General features: G+C 42.1%; 1 protein-coding gene across 23 annotated transcripts in view; it reads left to right on the top strand.

Moving 5' to 3' along the window:
- Positions 1 to 559: 559 nt before the first annotated feature.
- Positions 560 to 23,522, top strand: part of rimbp2 (RIMS binding protein 2) — a 125,996-nt gene continuing 103,033 nt past the window's right edge. For 11 of the 23 annotated variants that reach the window (XR_005639501.1, XM_039803395.1, XM_039803394.1 and 8 more), the window contains exons 1-3: positions 561 to 655; positions 1,015 to 1,108; positions 1,202 to 1,333. Coding sequence is in view for 20 of the 23 variants with exons in the window: in XM_039803395.1 (XP_039659329.1) it covers positions 1,043 to 1,108; positions 1,202 to 1,333 (198 nt within the window). In the remaining 3 variants the exon portion in view is untranslated. Of the gene's footprint in view, positions 656 to 1,014; positions 1,109 to 1,201; positions 1,334 to 11,550; positions 11,668 to 23,522 lie in introns of those variants that run through there. The other 12 variants (XM_039803414.1, XM_039803415.1, XM_039803410.1 and 9 more) reach the window with 6 other exon arrangements.

Genomic DNA, 23,522 nt, shown 5'->3' with positions numbered 1-23,522 from the left:
TATCGCCAATCGGAAGTTTTTGGGCTGACTGTGGTCGGTTGTAAAATTTTAACATATTGCCCAACCCTAGTACAAACCATGTTACACTCTTACTGGATGCCAAATCCTGTGTTTATAGTTGCAGGAACTGCTCATGAGTGTGCAGATATAACCTTCTAAGCCTTCATATTTTAAAAGCTGCTCAAGACTTACATAATGGAAAACAGAATGGACTGTTTGGAATGACTTCTATATATATATATTTGATATAAATGGACATTGGGCAAAATTTATCTGGCCAATGAGAAAAAAACAGTGAACCTCATATTGCAGTCTCTGATGCAAGAGGCATCACATTACTTGGCCTGTGTAGAAGCGACTCTCATTTAAAGGCTGCAGAAAGATTTATTCTGTTACTGGGTGCACTGTATGAGATATGTATCGGGTTATTAAAACGATAAGAGTGAATTGCATAGTCCAATAGAGTGCTTGCTCTAACTGGAATTAGAGCTGACTGGGAAGGAAATCCAACAGCTAATAGTCTCTTCTGCAGTGGTTTTGGAGAACGCTGGCCTGGATGACCCAGTGGAAACTGTAGTGTAACTAATGACCGGCCCACTGGACGTTTTAATTGCTGTCTCATTTCTGCTGGAGCCTGGCTTATTCTGCATCTGAGGTGGGTGGTAGTAAAATATAAAACAAATCTACTGGATTTTGTACAGTGTTATTAGTCTGTAGACAAATTATAGCCCACAGCTACTGTGAATCACCATTTTAAAGCTAAATGAAAATTGTAATTATAGGCTCTAGTCCAATTATGTAGACAATCTAAATATCTTCTTTATATATCATAGTTTTAACTAGCTGTGCATTTGAAAACATTATTTTTCATTTCATGAAATGTATCCTCTAAACATACATCAAACGTCTTTATGCTTAAGTTTTATGTATTTCCTGCGGCAGCTGTGCCGTCTCTTCTGTCTGTGTACTAACAATAATCCAACATTCATTATTATGTAACTCTGCTGAATACAGATATTTATAATCTGAACATGCTGGAGTTATGACATCATCCGGCACTGCTGACTATGACAAGCGTTTGGGGAAGCATGCAAACCATTCTGTCATGGTATGTTATTGCTCGTAACAAACACGGACGGTATCATTGAGATGTAATGTGATTGTTTTATGGCTTAACCTGATATCTGTTTTTATGTGCCAGGGGACAATGGGTTGTCAGAAGACTTGCAAGATGGAGAAACTCCTGAAACAGTCGCAGTGGGAAGTAGCGTGGAGCCAGAGACAACGGTTAGTCACAGCAAAGAAGAACAGCCGGATTAGAGGCACAGATAAGGTGAGTGTGGTATGTTGTTTGCATGTGTGTTGGTTGTAAAGCTTTCAATGAATAAGCTTTGATTCCGCCGTGTCTGGACACTGGCGGGATCAGCACTTGTTGATGCCTGCAGCCATAATCTGACCTCCCCTTGCACTTCTCAGCCAGGGGCTCTTTCCTGTCATCAAGGCTCATCATTAACAAATGCAACCGTTCGTCTCTTATGCAGTTGATTTAGCTACCAAATATTGTAATGCTATATTAACTGTAAGTGGTATTTGCTTGTGAACAAAGAGATTACCCAACATGCCATTATGTAATATGGATTTGACTGAATACAGCATAAAATATACAGTGTCTACAAATTAATTGCATTTGTGCAGGTTTGCTACATGTTATTGCATTAGTTTATAATAGTAGATACCCACACATACATACTGTATGTATGTTTATAATAAACTACTTACTTATTTATTTACCTTGTTTGTAACCATAATATGACATCAGAGCTAGCCTCGTGTAGAAACACTGTTTTTTCTTTATATTAATTATCGTGGCATTGAACTACTGGTAGTGCATTCCTATGTACAATTGACTCACAATTAACTCAAGACAACATAACCAATTTTATTTTGCAGTTCAAGCATCAGTATTTCGGAAATCAGATGATACAAAATTAAATGCAGTTATTATCCAGATGTGCAAAATGCAGCTGGGTTGGTAAATAGCCTAAGTATCTTATATCATTGTCCATTGGCAGATTAACAGTCTGTCATCACAGGGTGGTGTGTGTTTTTGTATTGTGTGTGACTGTGTGAGAACATGCTTGGGGATATGGAAATGGGTGGTTTAGAAGGATACTGTAAATCATTTTAAGCTGACTCAACTTAAAAAAAAAATAGTTCCCCTGCTGCCTTAATTAAAGATATGAGTTAACTATACTACTTGAATAATTACTTCAGCGTGAAAATGTTAAACTGAGTTAATTTACTGAACTTGAGATATTAAATTCAATCAACAACTGTTGAGTCACGCTGACTTACATTAGATATATATTATTATATCTCCATTTGATGAGTCAGTTTTTCATTTGACATGAAGCACTCATAGCTGCTCTAGAGAGGCGCCAACATGTGGCATTGCTCACAGTAACTAATTTAGGACACTAACCTTCAACCATTACTTATCTTTATGTACTAAAGACTGGGGCTGCACGATATGAGGAAAATATGCGATAACGTTGAATATCGCGATAACGATACTACTTGCGATAAATAAACAGATATTATAACGTACTGAATTCTGCATTTCTGCTGCTTTCAGTATTCTTCTAAAGTACAACAAGTTGCTTGTTGGAAATAATTTCTAAACTTCTTTTATTGAACAAATTGAACATTGAATTGAATATAAAAGGCAGCACTACTGATATTTTCTTTCAATTAACACAAAAAGTGTCTATCGCGATATGTTGCAGCCTTTTGCAATGTGTATATTGCGCATGTTGCTATTGCAATGATTATAAAAAAAACAATATATAGACCTTTTTCACGGCAGACATGTTGACATGTCATAGTAGGAAAAGCACAGCTGTATTCAAAACCATTAATGATGGCTGCATTCCACTTAGGAGAGGTCCTGGTATTGTGCATGCTGACTCACTGAAATAGCTTACTGGGACACTTGATGGAACTGAGCCATCGTTAAGGTTATCAACTTCAGCTGTGCTTTTCCTACTATGACAAGTCAACATGTCTGCTGTGAAAAAGGTCCATTGTGCATCCCTATTAAAGACACACAATTTTCCATTTCCATAAAAAAGAGGGTTTCAACTTCAAAATAATGCATGCTGGGAGGTCTGCTAAAATGCTGCACAACAATTTCCCTTGTGATAAAGTTGTATCTAATAGCTTATCTTATCTTATCCAATGCTGATGATGTTTCTTTAGAAACTAATTTTATTGAGTTGAGTGAACTCTCAGCAGTACCTTCAACACCATTCAAGACTAATAGTTTAAATTAATAAAATGTATATATTTACATTTAATGTAGTTAATGAGAAAATATTAGTAAATTCCACTAAATTTCTGTATGATGTTTTACAGTGTAGGTTGAGGACTAGAGACTGGAGTGGATTTTCACTCCTGTCCCATCCCACTCCCACAAAAAAAACCTCCTGTCCCGTCCTAATCCTGTATTGTTTTTTTTGTTTTTGTTTTATATTAGAAGGGTAGCACGTAAACTGAGGTAGTTTCTGTGGTCCATGCTTTGGTTATGGCCAGGTGTTTGATGGAATTATGTTGTGACACATAGAGCTGACATTACAAGAGTTGTCCTCTGTTTGGTGTTGATTAAATGTCCCATGGCTTGAAAATTTCACTTTATGAGGTTTTTTAATATTAATATGAGTTCCCCCAGCCTGCCTATGGTCCCAAAGTGGCTAGAAATGGGCCAATCTGAATCTTCTCTATATGACGTCATAAGGCATACCTGTCAAGTTTTGGATTTGAAAATAAGGGGAATTTTCCGGTGCCCACCTCGAGCAGTCCCACCACCCCAACCAAGCTCCAGTATGGCTCACATTTTAAGACAGGTGTACAAGAAAGCTAAAATCACCACTTGATGCAGAATGCTGAAAACATTTACAATTTATAACATTGCTTGTCTTTACATTTACATTTTATTTTCATTCCACACATTCTTTTCATTTCATATTGCTTTTCTTTTACAGTGTTTCTTTTAATTTCACATTACTTTTCTTTAGTGAGTTATTGTACAAATTTGTTGCAGACTTTGCATTCTTTAAGACTGTTTTGGAAGGAGTGTATTAGTGGGCTGGGCCAGAGTGGTTCATGTTACATGAGAGTAGAGCGCAAACAGCTCTGTTGTCTAACGTCTTCCTATTCTCTGTAACAATCTTTCGTACCATGCTAAACACCCTTTCTCAACTTGCATTTCTATGGGGAATGCATAGTAAAGCCTTCATAAGTTTTGGCAGCGCACCGTCTCTGTCGTAGCGTCCATCTCACACTCATCTCACCTCACAGACTAACCTCGCGACAACAGCCACCTACAGTACCTGTAGTCGGCTACTGCAGGTGGCAGTTATGGCGAGGCTAGTGACAGAGCTCAGATTGGGAATGTTTTTTTTCTTTTTTTTACTCCGCTCGGGCCCGGGGTATTATTACTTTTTAATAACGCAGGTTAAAATACGGGAGATTTACGGGAAAATACTAATATGGGAGGACGGCGGGAAAGAAGGGTAAAATACGGGACTCTCCCGGCCAAAACGGGATACTTGACAGGTATGTCATAAAGGGAAAGGTTACCTCCCCTTTCTCTGCTTTGCCCGCCCAGAGAATTTGGCCCGCCCATGAGAAAGAGAGAGACATCATGGTTTGCAAACGAGCAAAGCATGGCAGTTGGTCAAGGCCACATCCCCATCTTCCACCTTCAACCAAGGCTGAATTTCGGGAAAGAGACTTCAGATACAGTATTAGGGGACCACTGAGGCCTATATAAAAGAGACTTCAGATACAGTATTAGGGGACCACTAAGGTCTATATAAAAGAGACTTCAGATACAGTATTAGGGGACCACTAAGGTCTATATAAAAGAGACTTCAGATACAGTATTAGGGGACCACTGAGGCCTATATAAAAGCATCCAAAGAGCAGCATGTCATAGGACCTTTAAATCCCACGATGTTTACAGTACTACAGTTCTTATGGGTATTTGTAAAAGTCCTTGTCTCTGCTGTCTTAAAAATGTTAGATCGGGCGCTTGGTTAGCTCACCTGGTCGAGCACGCGCTCATATAAAAAGGCTTAGTCCTCCACTCAGCGGCCATGGGTTCAACTCCGACCTGCAGCCCTTTGCTGCATATCATTCCCCCCTCTCTCTCCCCTTTCAAGTCTAAGCTGTCCTGTCAGAAATAAAGGCCTAAAATGGCCAAAAAACAATCTTAAAAAAATATAAAAGTTGAGTCAAGTCAAAGTTGTTATTAGCACATTGTCCTCTCAGTTTGTCATATTGCTGCTTTTCACAAAATTAAACAGCTTGATTAAATTGCACAGGTACAGTCATGTGCTTATAGGGACAGTAAGAGAGGAGAGTGTGAAGCCGTATCAGGTATCTGCAAAGAGAGTAGCAGGGTTTTTTTCTGATACAACCTTTGCCTATTAAGAAAATCCACAATCCATTGACTCGCCTCGCTCACAGATGCTTGTTTTGAAAGCACTGGAGCCTTCAGACAGGACTGTGATCTAGAAACGAGAGGAGTGCAAGTGAAGTGCTCAGTGGAGGTTGTTGTGGACGGCATCAGAGTAGTTGACTCTGCAAGCGTGCTACCGCGCTACTGGCCTGCAGCCACAAATGCTAGCATTAATGCCCTGCTTTGGAATGGGGAAGAATTGGATTTGATGAACTCAGCAGGAGGTTATAAAATGCATATCATTGAGACCAGATATTATCTGAGATTTTTGGTTATTAGACTATTGTGAATTTAACACTAAAGGCCACTACCTGTTTGGTCATCATATACAAGTCATCATTTTTGTCTCAAGATATCTTGTGTAAATCGTGTCTGACTGCATCAATATTTAGCTGCAAATATCTGTTGCTGTTTTTTTATTCCTTTTTTATTCGCTGCCTCTCGATATATGACCTACCTTAGCTTCTCGTGTTGTTGTTTTTGCACCTCACACAGTTTTTGTTAATCTGCAGAACCCTTCACAAAAGGGAATGTCAAAACAGTTGTTCACACCTCCACCAAATGTGTCTCAGCCAGCTAGTTAAGGCAGGCCCGGAGCTCCTGGTCTGCCTTCTGACATCCTCTGACAGCTGTCTGAACAGGTTTGGTTCCCTTTAACATTCTAAGGTAGGCAGGCATCCTCTGAATCATTACTCAGAAAATAATAAAATAAACTAACACAGGACCAGCAGTAGCAGTATGCACCTTACATGGCTCTGCCCTTCCTAGTGAGGAGTCAAAAATGCCTTGATCCCGCTTGGCTCGGACATTATTTGCAGTCTTTTTTCTTTTCCACTTGACCAAACTTTGAAGCGATATAGCTACAGTATTTGAGCTGTGCAGCTTTGATAAAATACAATAGACCTAGACATTAAGGACTACCGGTACATTATTCTCCTTTATTGAGATACTTTAAAGGGGTGATAGAATGATTATAGGCTATAGGGTATTTTACACTGTTCCTTAAGGTCTCCTAATAGGGTATGTAACATTGGTTGGGCTGAAAATTGCCTGAATGCTATTTTATTAGGCCCTTAACTACCATGTGAATATGGCCCTATTTGTAACAAGAGCTTTTCTTCCAAATATGGTATGCTCATGAATATTTAGATGAGCTGCACGCTGATTGGTTTGAGCGAACCACATAGAAACACATTGGAGACGAGAAAGCAGGTCTCATATTTCAGACACTGCAAAGTTATACATTGTCTACTATTTTGTTATTAAATTCACTTCTGAAACTCAACTATAGTCTGAAGTATTCCCTTGAACTTTTGACCTTTTGCCACATTTCAGGCTCAAACATAAAGATATAAAACTGTAATTTTGTAAGAATCAACAACAAGTGGGACAAATATAAGTGGAACGAAATTTATGTTTCAAATTTAAACAAATAAAACTGAATTAGTCAAAATTATTCAGCCCCTTAAGTTAATACTTTGTACCACCTTTTGCTGCGATTACACTGTAAGTCGCTTGGGGTATGTCTCTATCAGTTTGCACATCGAGAGACATTTTTGCCCATTCCTCCTTGCCAAACAGCTTGAGCTCAGTGAGGTTGGATGAGAGCGTTTTGAACAGCAGTTTTCAGTCTTTCCACAGATTCTCGATTGCTTCAGGTCTGGACTTTGACTTGGCCATTCTAACACCTGGATATGTTTATTTGTGAACCATTCCATTGTAGATTTTGCTTTATGTTTTGATCATTGTCTTGTTGGAAGACAAATCTCCATCCCAGTCTCAGGTCTTTTGCAGACTCCATCAGGTTTTCTTCCAGAATGGTCCTGTATTTGGCTCCATCCATCTTCCCATCAATTTTAACCATCTTCCCTGTCCCTGCTGAAGAAAAGCAGGCCCAAACCATGATTCTGCCACCACCATGTTTGACAGTGGGGATGGTGTGTTCAGGGTGATGAGCTGTGTTCTTTTCCCAAACATAACGTTTTGCATTGTTGCCAAAAAGTTTGATTTTGTTTCATCTGACCAGAGCACCTTCTTCCACATGTTTGGTGTGTCTCCCAGGTGGCTTTTGGCAAACTTTAAACGACACTTTTGGATATCTTTAAGAAATGGCTTCTTCTGGCCACTCTTCCATAAAGCCGATTTGTGCAGTATGAGTGTCCATGACAGAGTTCCCACCTCAGCTGTAGATTCTGCAGTTCCAGGTCTCTTGGTGTGGTTTTGTTGAGACGGCCGGTCTTTTTGTAGTGGTCTGTACCTTCATTCATTATGCTTGCACAGGCTCCTTGGATGTTAGCTTGGGAAATTTTGTATCCAACTTTAAACTTCCACACATCCTGGGGTTCCTTGTCTTCTGACTCTCTTTTCTACACATTTTATTTTAAACTATTTGTTTTTCAATATTGGAGGATATGATATTCTTTTCTTATATCTTTTTATATAAAGCTCAAATGGGCCATTTTACTAAAATGTACGGCTAATTGCAAATTTGGTAAGACGTGTCGGACTTTAGGAGCTCCACACAGTCTGAAGAGAAAGTGGCAACCTCCATACCCAGTGAAAGTCACTGTTTCTCAGTTACTTACTACCGGGGCTCGGGGCTAGCCGGATGCCAGTTGCCGTTTGAATTTCATCACGCCACTTATATATCAGCTACCCCAAGGTCTTATAAAGCTAACAACTATGTTTGATTTCAATTTAATGCATTTTTGTGAACATTAGGGGTATCGTTAGCTGCTCCCTTCAATCCTATGTGTACAGATCACGGCTAATTAGCTACACTTTTGGCATAACTATCGTATATTTACAGTTTGAATTTTGTCACACCACTTATATAACAGCTCCCTAAGGTCTTAACAAAGCTAACAATTGTGTCCGATTTCAATTGGATGCATTTTTGTGAATTTTAGAGGTCTTGTTAGGAGGGGGCAAGCTAGCTAGCTAGCTCTCATTGATAGAGCTCCATCCAGATCACTCGCGGACAAGAGGCGTTTATTTCCCAGATCGTTTGTTTAAATAACTCAACACACATATCCATTATAAGATTAACTGGAACCTGTGGTAAGAGATTGCGGGCGTAACAAGCTCGCTGACTGCGCCGTCACTCACACAGAACGGCCATTTAGCAGGAAGAGGGGCGCTGGAGGCCCTGGAGCTCTGTCAGGGCAGCGGCGTTTGGTAGTCCACTAACCCAGAAATGGGGACTTTGCGCGGGTATCGAGCAACGTGGGCTGCCAGCCGTGACGGAGCTCCATCTACCTCACAGCAGGCCAGTTTAGCTATCAATTTTCGTAAAACGGCCCATATTTGACCTCTACATAGTTGATTTCACGCATAAAAAAGTCTCAGAAGTGATTTTAGTGGTAAGACATAGGGTTGGGCGAGTTCCCCTAAATTGGCAGTTGATGATGTTTACAGTAAAACATTGTGATGGACGATGATATCATCGTTGGGCCGGGGGGTGGGGGGGGTAGCTCATATCTCTTTATATAAATATTTTTTTTTCTACTATTATGGGCCAACAGTTAACATAGAAACGATTAGACATACATGTAAATGCCCTCTGTAAATGGAGCCCTGCTGGTAGGTTTTACAACTTGACCTACTTTCACTAAGTACGGTTCAGTAAAGTCAATCAGATGTCCGTGATCTGCGTAACGACAGTACAGTGGGACGTTTGCCTTCAACAGAGCGACAGTAATAACCTAATATACCATCATTACTGAGTTTAATCTACATTCTCGGTTATGTTTGCACTGAATAACGCATTCAATAAACATAAACATAACTCTTGCAGCGCACATGAACAGATGCGCAATATTAGCTCACACATAAAATAGCACCCTCGTGAATTAGCCTACTGTGCTAACGTACATTCATAAATCCTGCATAACATCGTCCCGTACCTACAGGACCTCAGACTGACTTATTGATGCACGCACAGAGTAGTGTCGAGAAACTTAGTCCAACGAGGGGAGAAAGGACAGTGTGATAGCGTTCCACTTTTAACGCTTTTTTCTCTCTCACTCGAGACCGCTGTGTCCAACGTTACTAGAAGGTAGAGCAAGCTACAACTGACAGGGAGAGAGAGAGAAAGTATCACTACAGCCAATCCAGTCTGCTCAAAGCGATTGTCTTTTTCACAAATAGGTTGCACGTAAGGGGGGGAAAAGTAGCTTCCACTTAAGGAGCCCTATGTCTTGTCTTTGTGTTTTTGCTAGTTTAAGACCGACGCACTTTTCCCATCCAGCGCCCGCGACTAGGATTAGTGTGTTTGACAGGGTGGGGGGGCGTGGCATCACGATGGTGGCTCTCCATCGTGATGTCGGCCAGCCATCACGATGGACGATGATATCGTCCATCGGCACAACCCTAGTAAGACAGCAGATGAACAATTTCTGAGATCTGCCTGACCTATTCAGAAGACTAACTGACCTCAGATCAGTTAGTGGCCTAGTATGTACATTTTGGGTCATCACAAAGGTAGAAGGTAGAGCCAAATAACGAGGAGTTGAGAAGTTGACGTCAACTTTTAGCTTTGTTCAGATTTGCCCGTTTTCAGAGGCAGTTTCAAATTGTGAGATTTGCAGAGGAAAGAGGTGTCAATGGGATTTAGAGGTTCTATGTATGTTCTATTTACCCTCCAAACTGTCGTTATTCAACTATGACAGGGTAAAATCGGTTTTGCATTCTATCACCCCTTTAAATCTGATTTAAGGTCATTAATTTCTTGTACATTCGTGAATAATAAATAAAAACAGATTCATAAACACAGCTCCTTTGTCAAAGTGATCAAAGAAGTGCAATGCTTGCAGTTCTACTTTGAATCCTGCTGTGTTATGGTTTAAGTTAATTTACTAACGGCCACAGAGGTGATCTAATCTTCAGTGGAGTTGCCCATAGCAGCTGATATCATAGTGAAAACATCAGGTGGGCTTTCTTCTCATTGTCAGAGCTCAGCACCTCCCCCTTTAGCGTTTACAAACCAGGTAGAGGACATGGGCGGGAACATTTGACATCAGTCGTGTGGGATGTGGTGGTGCCTTGAGTGTTAAACAGCCGCTGTGCAATGTAACCTCTCAATTGGGATTACAGAGAGGGTCCCGCTGGAGGGGGAGGGAAGGCTCCTTACAGAGGTAAGGAGCTGCTGTGGTTGCTAGGCATCCATGCTGAGGAAAGCATATCTGTTTTGGGTCTTGCTCCTCTCTCCTTTTCCCACAACAGTGTGCACCACCACTGTCAGCCACAGAGGGCAGCCATACTGCACACTCTGTGCCGCTTTCCTCCACATCTCCCTATAGTGAAAAAAAAAACAGGATGGCCCAAATAATCCCCTTTAATACCCTTCTGCACTTGATTTCCTGATCTGTGATTGGATGGTATGGATTTAGCTGCTGTTTGTGATAGCTGATTGGTCTGGTCCACCATTCAGTGAGTAAGGGTTTGTCAAGCTGAGCCTCCGGGTAGCCTCTGTGGCATAATGACCCATGACGAGGCAAGGCACAGTCCCTGTATCAGCTTGCAAAAAAAAAAAAAAAAAGCTGAGAAACACTGCAACAAATCTGAGAGCAAAGACCAAGGGGGACGCCAGAGAACCTCACATGACCTTGCCAACTTCAATCATGGCTGCTCATCAGTGGCGGTTAGGTGGGCAGGCGATACGATGGAGCACGCGGCTGGAAGGCTTTATTGACAGGATTGTCTGTGACTGCTGAGAATAGGACAGAGAATGACCAATTCTGATTAAGGAAGACGAAAGACATCCTGGAGAGGGAGCGCTGCTCAGTACTGCTGCGCACTGCACTGCCTCTGCACCCCTGCGTGCCTGTGTCTGTGTGACTTAGTGTGTGTGTGTGTGTGTTTGTGTGTGTGTGAGAAAGTGAGAGTGAGAGAAAGAGCGAAAGGGGGCGTGTTGGTGTGTGTGTGTGCTCTGCTGCACAACCACGGTAGTGTGAGCTGAGTGATGCTCGCTGGCTGTCTCTCTCTCCCTGCGCTGCTTGGCTGTGCCTCTTTCTGCCGAGCATTGATGAACCATTTTATGCTACCGAGCTGCCATAGCCATCGTCCCGGTTCAGCTGCTTTTCTGTCCTTTCAACACAGTAGGAAACACCTGCCACTGCATCTGTCCTTTTACAGCCACTGCTAAGGTACTGTACCATCTACTGTCTGGTGTCAAGCCGTGTGTGTTTTTCAGAGCGAAGGATTGTTGTGTTGCCTCTGCTGCAGGAGCCCTGTGCTGCTGCTGCTGCTGGAGGGATAAGGATCATCATAACATGTCTTAGTGTCTCATACTCTTAGCGGCTACAATTATTGAAATGTTATCTTCTGGTTATCGTATACATGCAGCCCTCCTGCCCTTATATATGCATTTCTTCAGAGATGGATAAGAGATGTTTTGAGGTGTTCTGCACAGGAGTGCAGAATGTCCAGGTTTGACAGCACCGAGAAGAGCCAGAGGACATTGCACATCATTTGCATTCCGTGAGGATTCACCGTCATATAGTTTTATTGAGTTTCCCATCCTAACTGAAAACATGCTGTGTGTGTAAAAATACTTAATTCAGCATAGCAGGAGCAGTATGTTTAGCTATTGTCTGTGGGTGATATAACATGGTTTTTAGGGTTGACGTTGGTTCCGGTTGTCACTGCCATGCCTGTCAGATGGCGCTTTCTGTGGAAAGGAGATGTGTCAGTTTTAAATTCAGAAAAATCATTAGGGTAAATGAAGTTGTGTTAATGAATTTGCAATATTAATGCTAATTGGTAGACAGCAGTCATCTGATATTGATCAATTTGCTTGCATGGATTTTGTCAAACATTTGTGCAGATTATCCATCAGTGTTGAATCCCAGTGGAAGACATGTTAACACAACAGCTGACACTGTATCGTTGGTGGTATTTATTTTTTTTTTTACACATACCAAAAAGGTTTGTTTGTGTGTGCATTCTGAATTGACACTGTGGGTTGTAGAGGGCATTCATGAATATTTAAAAGGTATAAGTGTTTCTGTATGTTGTGTCATCAGCTACAGAGCTCAGTTTGCAATGAAATCCTATAGGTGGCAGTAATGAGAGCAGAGGGTGGCAGTGGGGAGAAACAGTTGAGGCTGAACTGTGATTTTTACTGTGCGGAAATATGTCTGTGTGTGTATGTGTGTGTGTGTGATGTTTCTGCTGCCTCCCAAGGTCACTCATTTGAAGAGCTTCCATAATTAGGGTTGTCAGTCTAGACCCACACCTTGGATATGAGAGAGTACTCCCAAACTCCCATTCATACTGTAGCTCCTCCTGTCCACCTTGACAAGCAGGCATGGCCATTCATCATTTCACTGGTTATCCCTGAGCTCCCAGAAAGTGACTTTTATCTTCACTATGCACAGGAGATGGGTATTCATATTTCAACCTAAATTTGTTTTCTCTGCAATGAATTAGAGGGAGAGGAGGCAAAGGTTTGTGTTGGTGGTGGAGGGAGTTCGAGGAGGGAGGCAGAGTTTTTTTTTTTCTAATCCAGCCCTCGGTCAAATAATATTTGCATAAAATTCTTAGTTTTCATTTCCTCCCTCTGGTAGCACCCAATGGGTGGGGTTTACCGCATTGGGAGTTCAGACATTTTGTTTTCAGTCACAGAACACTATACCGAATTTAAATTGAAAAGCGTCTGCTCACTGATTTCTTTTGCCATCTGGTATTTGCACAAATGGTTTCTGAAGAAGACCCAAGGATTTTAAAGTTTGATATTACAGTTTAAAACAAATCTAACTGATTGGCTGGGCTTTGTTTGTTAGCCTTTGTTTTTTTTATAAAGATAATTTAAATTGGCTATTAAAGAATTGTGATCAATATTTACTGAGCGACATTGTTTTTTTTTTGGCAGCGGAAACAAAATGTGAACACAACACTGATTATCAGCAAAATGAATATGGTGAGCCTGTTAACAAACCATTTCTTATTTACGCACCCTTCAGACAGGGAGCACAATTAGCATTCATTTGGAGTTGTGTTTATGTCCACCTAGCAAATGGAAGTTCAATATTCACTCTCTTTTTAGCTCTATTTTTGATCTTCAGCCACTCCTGATGGAAATATCTGGCTCTTTAGCTGCTCTGCTGTATTCACCAGCTAGTCAGTGTCATTGTGCTGGGCAGGTAGTGTAAAATTAATTTATCAGTTTTTTTTTTTTTTGCTAAATAACCTGCTGTGTCTTGAAATGGGGCTGATGAGAAGAATGGCAGTTAACTGAACAGTAAGCTTGTGGGCTGTACAACTACAACAATCAAAAAGACTCTAAAATGCTCAGTAGGGGTGAGAGGAACTGTAGTCGGGTGATAATTCTCAGTGGGTTTGTCACTACAAGTGGCTCCTTTCACAGAGTAGACCTTTGATCCATTGTTAATATAACATTATTAATTGCAGCAGCTTTAAAAAATAAACTTGTCAGTGCTCTCTGGTGGACAGTTTTTGTAATGGAGAAAGTGTTTATCTCAAACATATCTTTGACATTTCTATATTGCTATTACTTGGACCTTGTACACTGATACTGACATACATGCACATACCGATTATATCTGTAATAAGCTAAAAGTATAATATTGCCATGCTGGTGTATCAGTTTGGCTCTGAAGCTATGAAGCAGGTTAAAACAAATGCTGAGCGTGTTCACAAGAAGTAGTTATGATGCTAGGTCATCTGCAAATTCCCTTTGAAGCTGGTCTGTTTACTGTAGGTCTAAATGAAGATGGTTAACACTCGATGGTTAGCACATGTTGTTAGAGTTTGCAACCTCGGGTGGTGACACAATAAGCAACCGTTTGAGCTTAACTTTTGGGCAATGTAGAGACAGCAGTTGGCAAAAAAAGTTGGGACAAAAATATTTGACATTTTCTTTACCATACCATTCCCCTTCAGTATGTGATTGAGTTGCCCAGTTGAAATCCCATGAGGATGCATTAGCATCTACATTGCATTGTGGATAAGCTTAATAGTAATGGTAGTATGACCAGTGCAAGTACGTTCGAGAGACAAAAGTGAAAGGAGGAGTGCTGAGGTGCTGAACATGGCTGCTCAGCGGAGGATGTAGCAGTGTGAGAGGAGCATGGCTCAGCATGGCCCTGAGTGACTGAGGCTAGGCTGTAGTAACAGCTGGAACACTGCTGCTGCTGCTGCTGGCGCCTGGATGTGGCCTGGATAAAGCACGTGACCCCGCCACAGTGTGAAGCATTAGTGATATGAACAGCAGGGACCACGGCCGCTGTTACATAACCCCATCTTCACCCGGAAATCTCTCTAAAGATGGCTCCGGGAGACGGAGTGACAGCAGAGTGAAAATGCATTATCATTGTCAGCAACCGCATCACTTGCTCCGATTGTTGGACTGTCCGTGCATGACAAAGCAAGCATGTGTCTCTTGTGTGTCCAGAGGGTATTTTTTTTTTTTCTTCCATGTGAGGGCAGATTTATGTAGATGTTTTGTGCTGTATAATCCCCCTAGATTAGATCCACTCTACACACATGTTCAGTGCATGTACATATTCTTGTCTATATACATCTCTCTACTTGCATGTTCACTTTACACCAGCGTGTTGCAGTTTGTCTTATTCTTTACACATGTGCGTGTGTATGTTTACAGCACATTTTTGTGTTACGCCATAGCTCCTACAGCTAAAATGTAATGTAAGTAGATATGTTGGGCCAGCTGTCGACATGTCGGCAGTTTGACTGACTGCTGTAGTCGGGCTCAGACAACCGTGAGAGGGACTGGACTGCTAACTTCTCTGGAGGTTGGAGGAGAGTAGCCGGTAATCACCTCAGGGATCTGACTGCATTCATAATTGATTGTTCCTGGAGTTGATCAGGGCTGTCCACTCAGTCAGATGGACAACACTGATCTAGTGTAAACAGCATGAGATTACATGAGCCCCCAGAAATGAGTTGTATTGGTTCATTGTTAGGGTGATGCTATTTTGTCCCTCCAGTTTCCAGATGGGACTGACAGCTGCCACATTTTCACAGCAACAAACATTTGCATTAAAAGCTGCAGGCCCTACCATGGTAGAACTACGCTTATGCTAAATGCTTTAGCTTCATCAGTTTTACATTGTTATGGACAGGTCGTTGATTGTCTTTATAGGAATCAGTGTAGGAGAGAAGGACTCCAAGGCAAAGCGCCTTTTGTTCCTCGCCAGCAAGATTTGAGTTAGCACTAGTCAAACAACCCAAAGCATATATGAAACATGTTTTTATTTTTTATTTCTGTGGCAGTGAGGTTGAGGGCTGTTTGGATGTGTTCTGAAAGATGGACGATCATGCCCGAGGGTGGGGGCTGGGGATGATTATGCGGATCTTGCCAAAATCCACAGACAGTGATTATTTGTCAGGATTTGCTTTGTAATAAAAAAGCTTATCTCCCCAGGTTCATTTTCGGTCTCTACCTCTGTCTCTGCCTTGCTGCTTACAGGTTTTGCTTACTGTGTCTGCTTTGTCCACACTGCACTCATATTTGGTTTAAAAAGCATGATCGTGGGGTCAGTTTCTTGTTGCATAGGTTAATTCAACCCACTCGCTAAATTGTATTTTTCCAAAAAAAGGCCCTGGTTCATTTGATTTATTCAGCTACAGTTGACAAACAGTAGGCAACAAGAGCAGGGTCCTCTGATGTCTGAGGTGGTTGTTGAACACCATGTCCTTTATACAGACACGCTCTACACTGTGTGTTGTCCACCATGTTGGAGGTTAATTGCACTCTTTTTGATAACATGTTATTGGCAGGCAGTGCTACAGACACACTGTGCCACTCGGCTCAAGGCACACTTGCTGTTTCTACACCACTTTTAATGTTGAGGATAATTAATGGAATTATAATGTGCTCCAGAGTTAATGCTTTGTGTTTATGTAGGGATGTAATTGATTCTAATGTCCCGATCAAGTGGAATTTCACAGATTACTAGAGAAAAAAAACAATTGGCTGTGCAGTGGGTGCTGCAGCACAATGATTTCTTTTTTGCAGTGATTCATCTTTGTTTACTGTGTGATAGGGTATGCTACATTGTTCATAGGTCTCTGTGGGCTTGGTAAGCCTTCTGTCCAATCCACTGCCTCCATGCCGGCCCATCAATGAACAGGGGCACAGGCTAATTGCATGAAGAAGCTGTAATAAGGTGGATTGAATTAACTTTGCCCTGACTAAAATGAATTAAAGAGGCCGTCATGACATGCAGACTCCAAAACTGACTCATTATACCCGCTCAGCGAGATATATCATAATATACTGTGTAATCTTAGAGTTGCTGACAGTCTAGGAGAACAGCCGGGCATGACTTTGTGGAAATGTCTGTATACTGAAAAAAACAAAAAGTGTCTAATTCTGCTTAATTAGAAATGCCTGCGTGGAATATTCATCCTAGTATAATTGAAAACAGAAAGCTTACCCTCGGCTTTGACAATCATCACAAATAATGGGCCCATACTGTCCTATGTGTGTTTCTGAGCCTGCCATTCACGTACACAGTGCTAAAATGTCTGTGAATGTTACTTCTCAAAAATTGAAGTCTTAAATAACTATAAGTGAAATGATTATTCAAATTATTGATTAGTTAATTGTCAGAAAATGAATAGGCAACTATTTTGGAAATCCATTATACGTGATTTTTCAAGAAAAAATATTGAACTTTACGGCTTTAGTGTGTTCAGTTAGGCTTCAGAAAATCGTGGTGGGCATTTATTAAATAATTGGCAGATTAATTGTTAAAGAAAATAATCGTTGGTTGCAGCTCTATGAATAACTCCTTCTGAAATACAGTATGTGGACGATTAAAATTGGTGGCCCCTTTTGACGAACAAGTAGGTCTAGGTGACTTATCAAGGGGTCACTTTTGCTTATATTGAAACACAGGCACAGGATGATGTCATTTTCAGCCAAGGCCACACATTATTGCATGAGTAGTTAAATAAGTCACCTTGTTTCCAGAGTGAATGGCAGCTGATGTTGCGGAGAAGAGCTTTAGGGTTTTTCCATTAGCAATTTTGGCCATGCTGAGCCAAACCATGCCGCGCTGATTTGCTTTTTCCTTTACCAGTTTTAGTGTACCTCGTAAAAGATGGGTCTTCAAGGTCCAAAACTCGCCTGACCAGCCAGTGGTGACGTCTCGCCGACCGCGGCCAAACCATGACGACCCCCCTTTCTCCTCCTATGTAGCGAGACTCAACCTAACTCATGTCTGTGCTGGAGACCAGAAAGAAAGATGTTTTTAAAGGGGTGATAGAATGCAAAACTGATTTTACCCTGTCATAGTTGAATAACGACAGTTCGGTGGGTAAATAGGACATACATAGAAGCTCAAAATCCCATTGACACCCCTTTACTATGAAAATCTCATATTTTGAAACTGCTGCTGAAAACGGGCGAATCTCAACAAAGCTGGTTGCTTGCGTAAGCATCTCAAAATCCGGAACCTTTGTCACAGCCATGGGTGTATTAAGAGAACGGTCACGCCCCAACATTTGCATAGGCTACACAACTGACCTGAGATCAGTTAGTCTTCTGAATCTAGGTCGTGCAGATCTTAGAAAATGTATACATTGTTCATATGCTATTTTACCATTAAATTCACTTCTGAGACTTTTTTATGCGAGAAATCAACTATGTAGAGGTCAAATATGGGCCGTTTTACAAAAATTGATGTCTAATTGCAAATTTTGTCCGACTGTGTGTCGGACTTCAGAGGCCGGTGCTGCCTGTGTTGCTGCCTCGCCGCCTGGCCTGCCTTCCTTCACAGACCCCGGCCTGCTGTGAGCTCACAGGCAGCCCACAGCTAATGGACTACGAAACGCCGCTGCTCTGACAGAGCTCCAGGGCCTGCAACTCCCCTCTTCCTGCTAGCTAAATGCCCGATGTATGTGAGTGAGAGCGCGGTCAGCGAGCTTGTTATGCCAGCAATCTCTTACCACAGGTTTCAGTTAATCTTTTAATGTGTGTAATTATAATGTGTTGAGTTATTTCAACAAACGATTGGGGAAATAAACGCCGCTTGTCCGTGAGTCTCATTGATAGAGCCTGCGGTTGGATGGAGCTCTATCAATGAGAGCTAGCTAGCCTCCTCTTAGAATTCCTCTGAAATTCACAAATATTCATTAACTTGAAATCGGACACCGTTGTTAGCTTAATAAAACATTTAGTTAGATGTTGTATAAGTGGCGTGACGAAATTCAAACTGTAAATATACTCAAATTACAACCAAAAATGAAGCTAACTAGCTGCAATCTGTACACATAGGATTGAAGGGACAGTCGCCGCTAACGAAACCCTTACAGCTCACAAATATTCATTAACTTGAAATCGGACACCGTTGTTAGCTTTATAAGACATTTAGGTATATGTTGTATAGCTAAGTGGCGTGACATGTGTGTAACATGTGGTAAGAGATTGCTGGTGTAACAAGCTCGCTGACCGCGCTCTCACTCTCACACACGGGCCATTTAGCTAGCAGGAAGAGAGGAGTTGCAGGCCCTGGAGCTCTGTCAGGGCAGCGGCGTTTGGTAGTAGTCCATTTGCCCAAACGGTGACTTTGCGCAGGTATGAGGTGCTGTGGGCTGCAGCAGCCGTGCCGGGGTCTGTGGAGGAAGGCAGGCCGGGCGGCGAGGCAGCAACACAGGCAGCTGAACTCCGACACACAGTTTTACCAAAATTTGCAATTAGCCATCCATTTTTGTAAAACGGCCCATATTTGAGCTTTATATAGTTGATTTCTCGCATAAAAAAGTCTCAGAAGTGAATTTGGTAAGGAAACCTTGCAGTGTCTGGAATATGAGATTCTGTCGCGTTTCTAATGTGTGTGTATTGGGGATTCGCTCAACCAATCAGCACGCGACCTCTAATGCGTGTGTATGGCGATTCGCTCAACCAATCAGCGCGCGTCTCTACGTGTGTGTACGGGGATAAGGCTCAACCAAGCAGCGCGCAGATCATCTAACTATTCATGAGCATACCATATTTGGAAGAAAAGCTCTTGTTACAAATAGGGCCAAAACACAGGGATGCATAAGGGCCAATAAAATATCAACCAGGCCATTTTCAGCCCAACTAATGTTACATACCCCATTAGGAGACCATACCCAGACAGCATTTACATCTGTGCCAGATCCGTTTTCGAATCAGCAGATTCGCGCAGCAGTCACACTCAGTATGCAGATCTGCACCAACTTTGCGCCAGACTTGTCTGTAGCTTCTGAGAATGACAGTCTGCCGGCGGGTGCGACGCAGATCCGGACAGCGGGCCCAGGCCGACACGCCATACGTCCGCCCGGGCGAAAGCGGGCCGGATCCACGGGAGCTGCGCAGACCGGACGCGCCACAACTGAAATATGTCCGCCCAGCGGGTGTGGGCCAGACCGGACACGCCACAACTGAATTGAGTCCGCTCGGCGGGTGTGGGCCCGTTCTAATACATCATGATGTGGGCCAGATCCACGGGAGTTGCGCAGACCGGACGCGCCACAACTGAATTGAGTCCGCCCGGCGGGTCTGGGCCAGATCCACGGGAGTTGCGCAGACCGGACGCGCTACAACTGAATTGAGTCCGCCCGGCGGGTGTGGGCCAGATCCGCAGGAGTTGCGCAGACCGGACGCGCCACAACTAACGGAACGCTTTTTTCCTGCATAAACCCGCAACTCTATTTGAAATGCAGAGAGAAAGACTGCAGGCTGCACCGTCTTTGTGATTATTGGTAAGTGCATTATACAAGTAAAATTGTAAAAGTAAACTGCTGTTGATGTCATGTTAATATGTTAAATATGTATAGGCTAAACATAAACGTTTACAAACTTAGTTTACACTGACATTCTGACAACCAGAGACGTGTCAGACAATACGCTGGGTAGGCTAGTAGACCTATAGCTAGGCTATGCTTGTAGTAAAATTACTGAATATCGTGTCCATTGTGTGTTAGCTGCAAAATCGTTTGTTAGCGCTACCCACTAGGCTAAACCGTCTTTTGTTAGTTTTGTTAGTCTTTACTTAATCACTCTCTCACTCATTCACTCACTACACACCACGTCACATTTGTGCAAGCATTTTACTATAATGTCATGTAATAAATAATCTTTGAATACTTAATCTAACATAGCCTACTGTTTGTTTCTTTGCTTTGTGTGCTTTTTGTAGGCTACGTCTTACAGGAGCAATGAGGAAGAATCGCATGTCTGACAAAGCCACGGACACGGAGATAAATCAATAGCCATCAGATCTGCCTTAAGACTTGCGGGGGTGGACGCGTGCGGTCTCGGTCTCACCCAACTAATAAGCAGTAAATATACCTACAGTAGGCGGTGTTCAGTGTTCACATTAGGTTACTTGGTTTTGTATTTTTTTTGTAATTTGAATAATTAACAATGATCTTTAATCATATGCTTTTTCTCTTTTGTGCATCTGGATTCACGTCAGATGGTTGTTCATGCTGTAGTTTTTCTTTGCCTTTTTAAAATAAAAAATAAAAACTATTTTGAAAATTACAAATTGCGTGGATATTTGTAAATATGAATCACAGATCAGGGCCAGATGAGCCCCAGATGTAAAATATGAGTCTGGGCCAGATCCGCACCACACGTCATGGCATTAATAACTGTACTGGGCCAATTCTGGCCCAGATCTGTCTCTGATCCGTAATTCCAACCTGTTCCGGTATTGGGCCGTTGGAACAGATGAGCCCGGCCCAGGTCCGTTTAGCGGATCTGCACCAAATGCTAATGAAGACCTGGTCCAAATCTGGCCCAAATACATTTTGCTGTCTGGGTAAGGAACAGTGTGAAATACCCTATATAATCATTCTATCACCCCTTTAAACGTATCTGTGCTGCTCACAGTATTTTTGTAGCTTCTCACTGAATCTCTGTGGTTTGACGTTTAGTTTATCTCTCCTGTGTCCCGGTTTGTATGTTTGGATATCTGTCTTATTTTAATGTTTAATGATCGGGATTCTTAAGTTACTGCTGATGAGAAGCCAACATTACCTGATTTTGCTGCTTCATAATAAAAGCTTTAAAAAAAAAAATTGGGGGGAATTGTGAAGAATTTATAGGAAATGAATTGTTTTACAGCCACTCCTTTGACAACTCAGGCTCGCAGGCTTCAAAAATAGCAACAGCAGCCGTGGCCCTGGAAAAGCCATGCCACTGAAAACACACCTTCAAGCAAGTAGCCCTTATTGTAAATGCAAATTGTTATGGGCTGAGGTGCTGAGCCAAACCAGACCAAGCCAGACCAAGCAAAGCCAGCACATGTGTATGGAAAAGCCCTACTTCTCAGCACCTATAAAGGTTCACATGGACAGAGGGACAACAAAGCTTTAGGAGTAGTGCCTTGTGGCAGTGGCACGGGGCAGGACAGAGACAGTCCAGATGTCTATTTGCGTTTGGGAGGTTACGGCACTGCCTCCTGCCATTAGAAACAAACACTAATTGCCCATTGGCCCCGGGTTGGAGATGTGCAGCTGGGGACACGTGGCTAAAAATAGCACTGCTTGTTCCCATGAGTGGCGGGCACACAGCACCGTAGCATTAGTATTCAGCACTATAGCATGGCATGGACAAAAAAAGGTCATCTTCTGGCCATGGCCACAAATGTCAGGGGGGCGGGGTACAAAGCGACACCAACACAGGGTTGGTGAACTGCGAGCAGGACCTCAGGCTTTGCCCCCATTTGGACCGAGCTACTGAACCACTGTCCTCTGCCTGAACACTTGCAGGGAAATGTCACATGGAAACAGCCAAGTGAGTGTCATGACATCCTGTGTTTTGTTTTGTAGCCCAGCAGCATCCATGCTTGTTCCATCAAGTCTTCACCTCCATGCAGCGATGGCCTTCCATGCTTGTGTTGAGTTACAGCTCTCCCTCTATGACACAAAAGCAGCATCTGGTTCCACCTGACTGGAGCCATGAATAATTTAATAGGGGGCATTATTATTTCCAGCCAGCTCCACTAGCTTGGCAATAACAAGCAGTTTAGGTAGTGCTATCAGCATTGCTGGCTAAGTGGTTGAACATGGAGAGAGGATGTTATTTTACCTTGTTGGCATCTTAGACTTGTGTAGGTTTGTAAGTATCTGGTTGAATGAGTGCTTAAGTGTTATTTTCCATTGATACACTAGGTCAACATGTTGTCTGCAGATTTTGTAATGTGAGTAAACAGAGCTGTGTGAAGCATTTGGATAACTGGGATAATACAACTAAGTCACCACCATACCAATCAGTTGATGTCTTGCGACGTGCACAAGATTAACAAGCACAGCCTATCAGGACTTGATTTTACATCGGATCCATTATAAAAACAAAATATATTTCTTCTGTTTTTACATTGTGTGATTTTTTTTTTTAAACTAGATTGCACATTTTATTTTCAATGTAAGCTAAATTCAGTGGAACGCTATGGAGCTAGAACAGTCTCAATAAAGATAAATGCACACACTACATTCACATATGCACACAGGATTCATACATGCACACACGATTCATAAATACACACACAGGATACACAAATGCGCACAAAATTCACAAATACACAAAATTTAAAAAGCACAGAAGATTCACAAATGCATACAAAATTCATAAATGCCCATAAAAATCAGGAATTCAGAAATGCAAACAAAATTTACAAATGCACACAAGATTCAGAAATGCACAGGACAAGATTCAGAAATGTATTTCTGATGCACACACAAATATATCTTGATTTACAAACTGCTTGCGGTCTGTGAACTTCACTGCATTTGTGTGTGAATTTTGAGACTGCCCTGACATGGCTCAACCATGGATGTTGTCGGTACACGATCCGTTCTGCCTGCACGATCCGTTCTGCACATGCGCAAAATGTTCGCGCATGCGCTGTTGTACGAGGATTCACGACACTGCACGATCTGTTCCACGCTTCCGGTCGACAGCCAAGCTAACGTTAGTTTAGCTAACAGAGAATTCGGCTAACTGCTAGCTGAGACAGCATGTAATAACTTTAAAAGA

The sequence above is a fragment of the Perca fluviatilis genome, chromosome 6 (assembly GCF_010015445.1).
Source record: "Perca fluviatilis chromosome 6, GENO_Pfluv_1.0, whole genome shotgun sequence".
Taxonomy (NCBI): domain Eukaryota; kingdom Metazoa; phylum Chordata; class Actinopteri; order Perciformes; family Percidae; genus Perca; species Perca fluviatilis.
The sequence above is the reverse complement of the archived record's forward strand: the minus strand, read 5'-3'. Positions and strand labels throughout refer to the sequence as shown.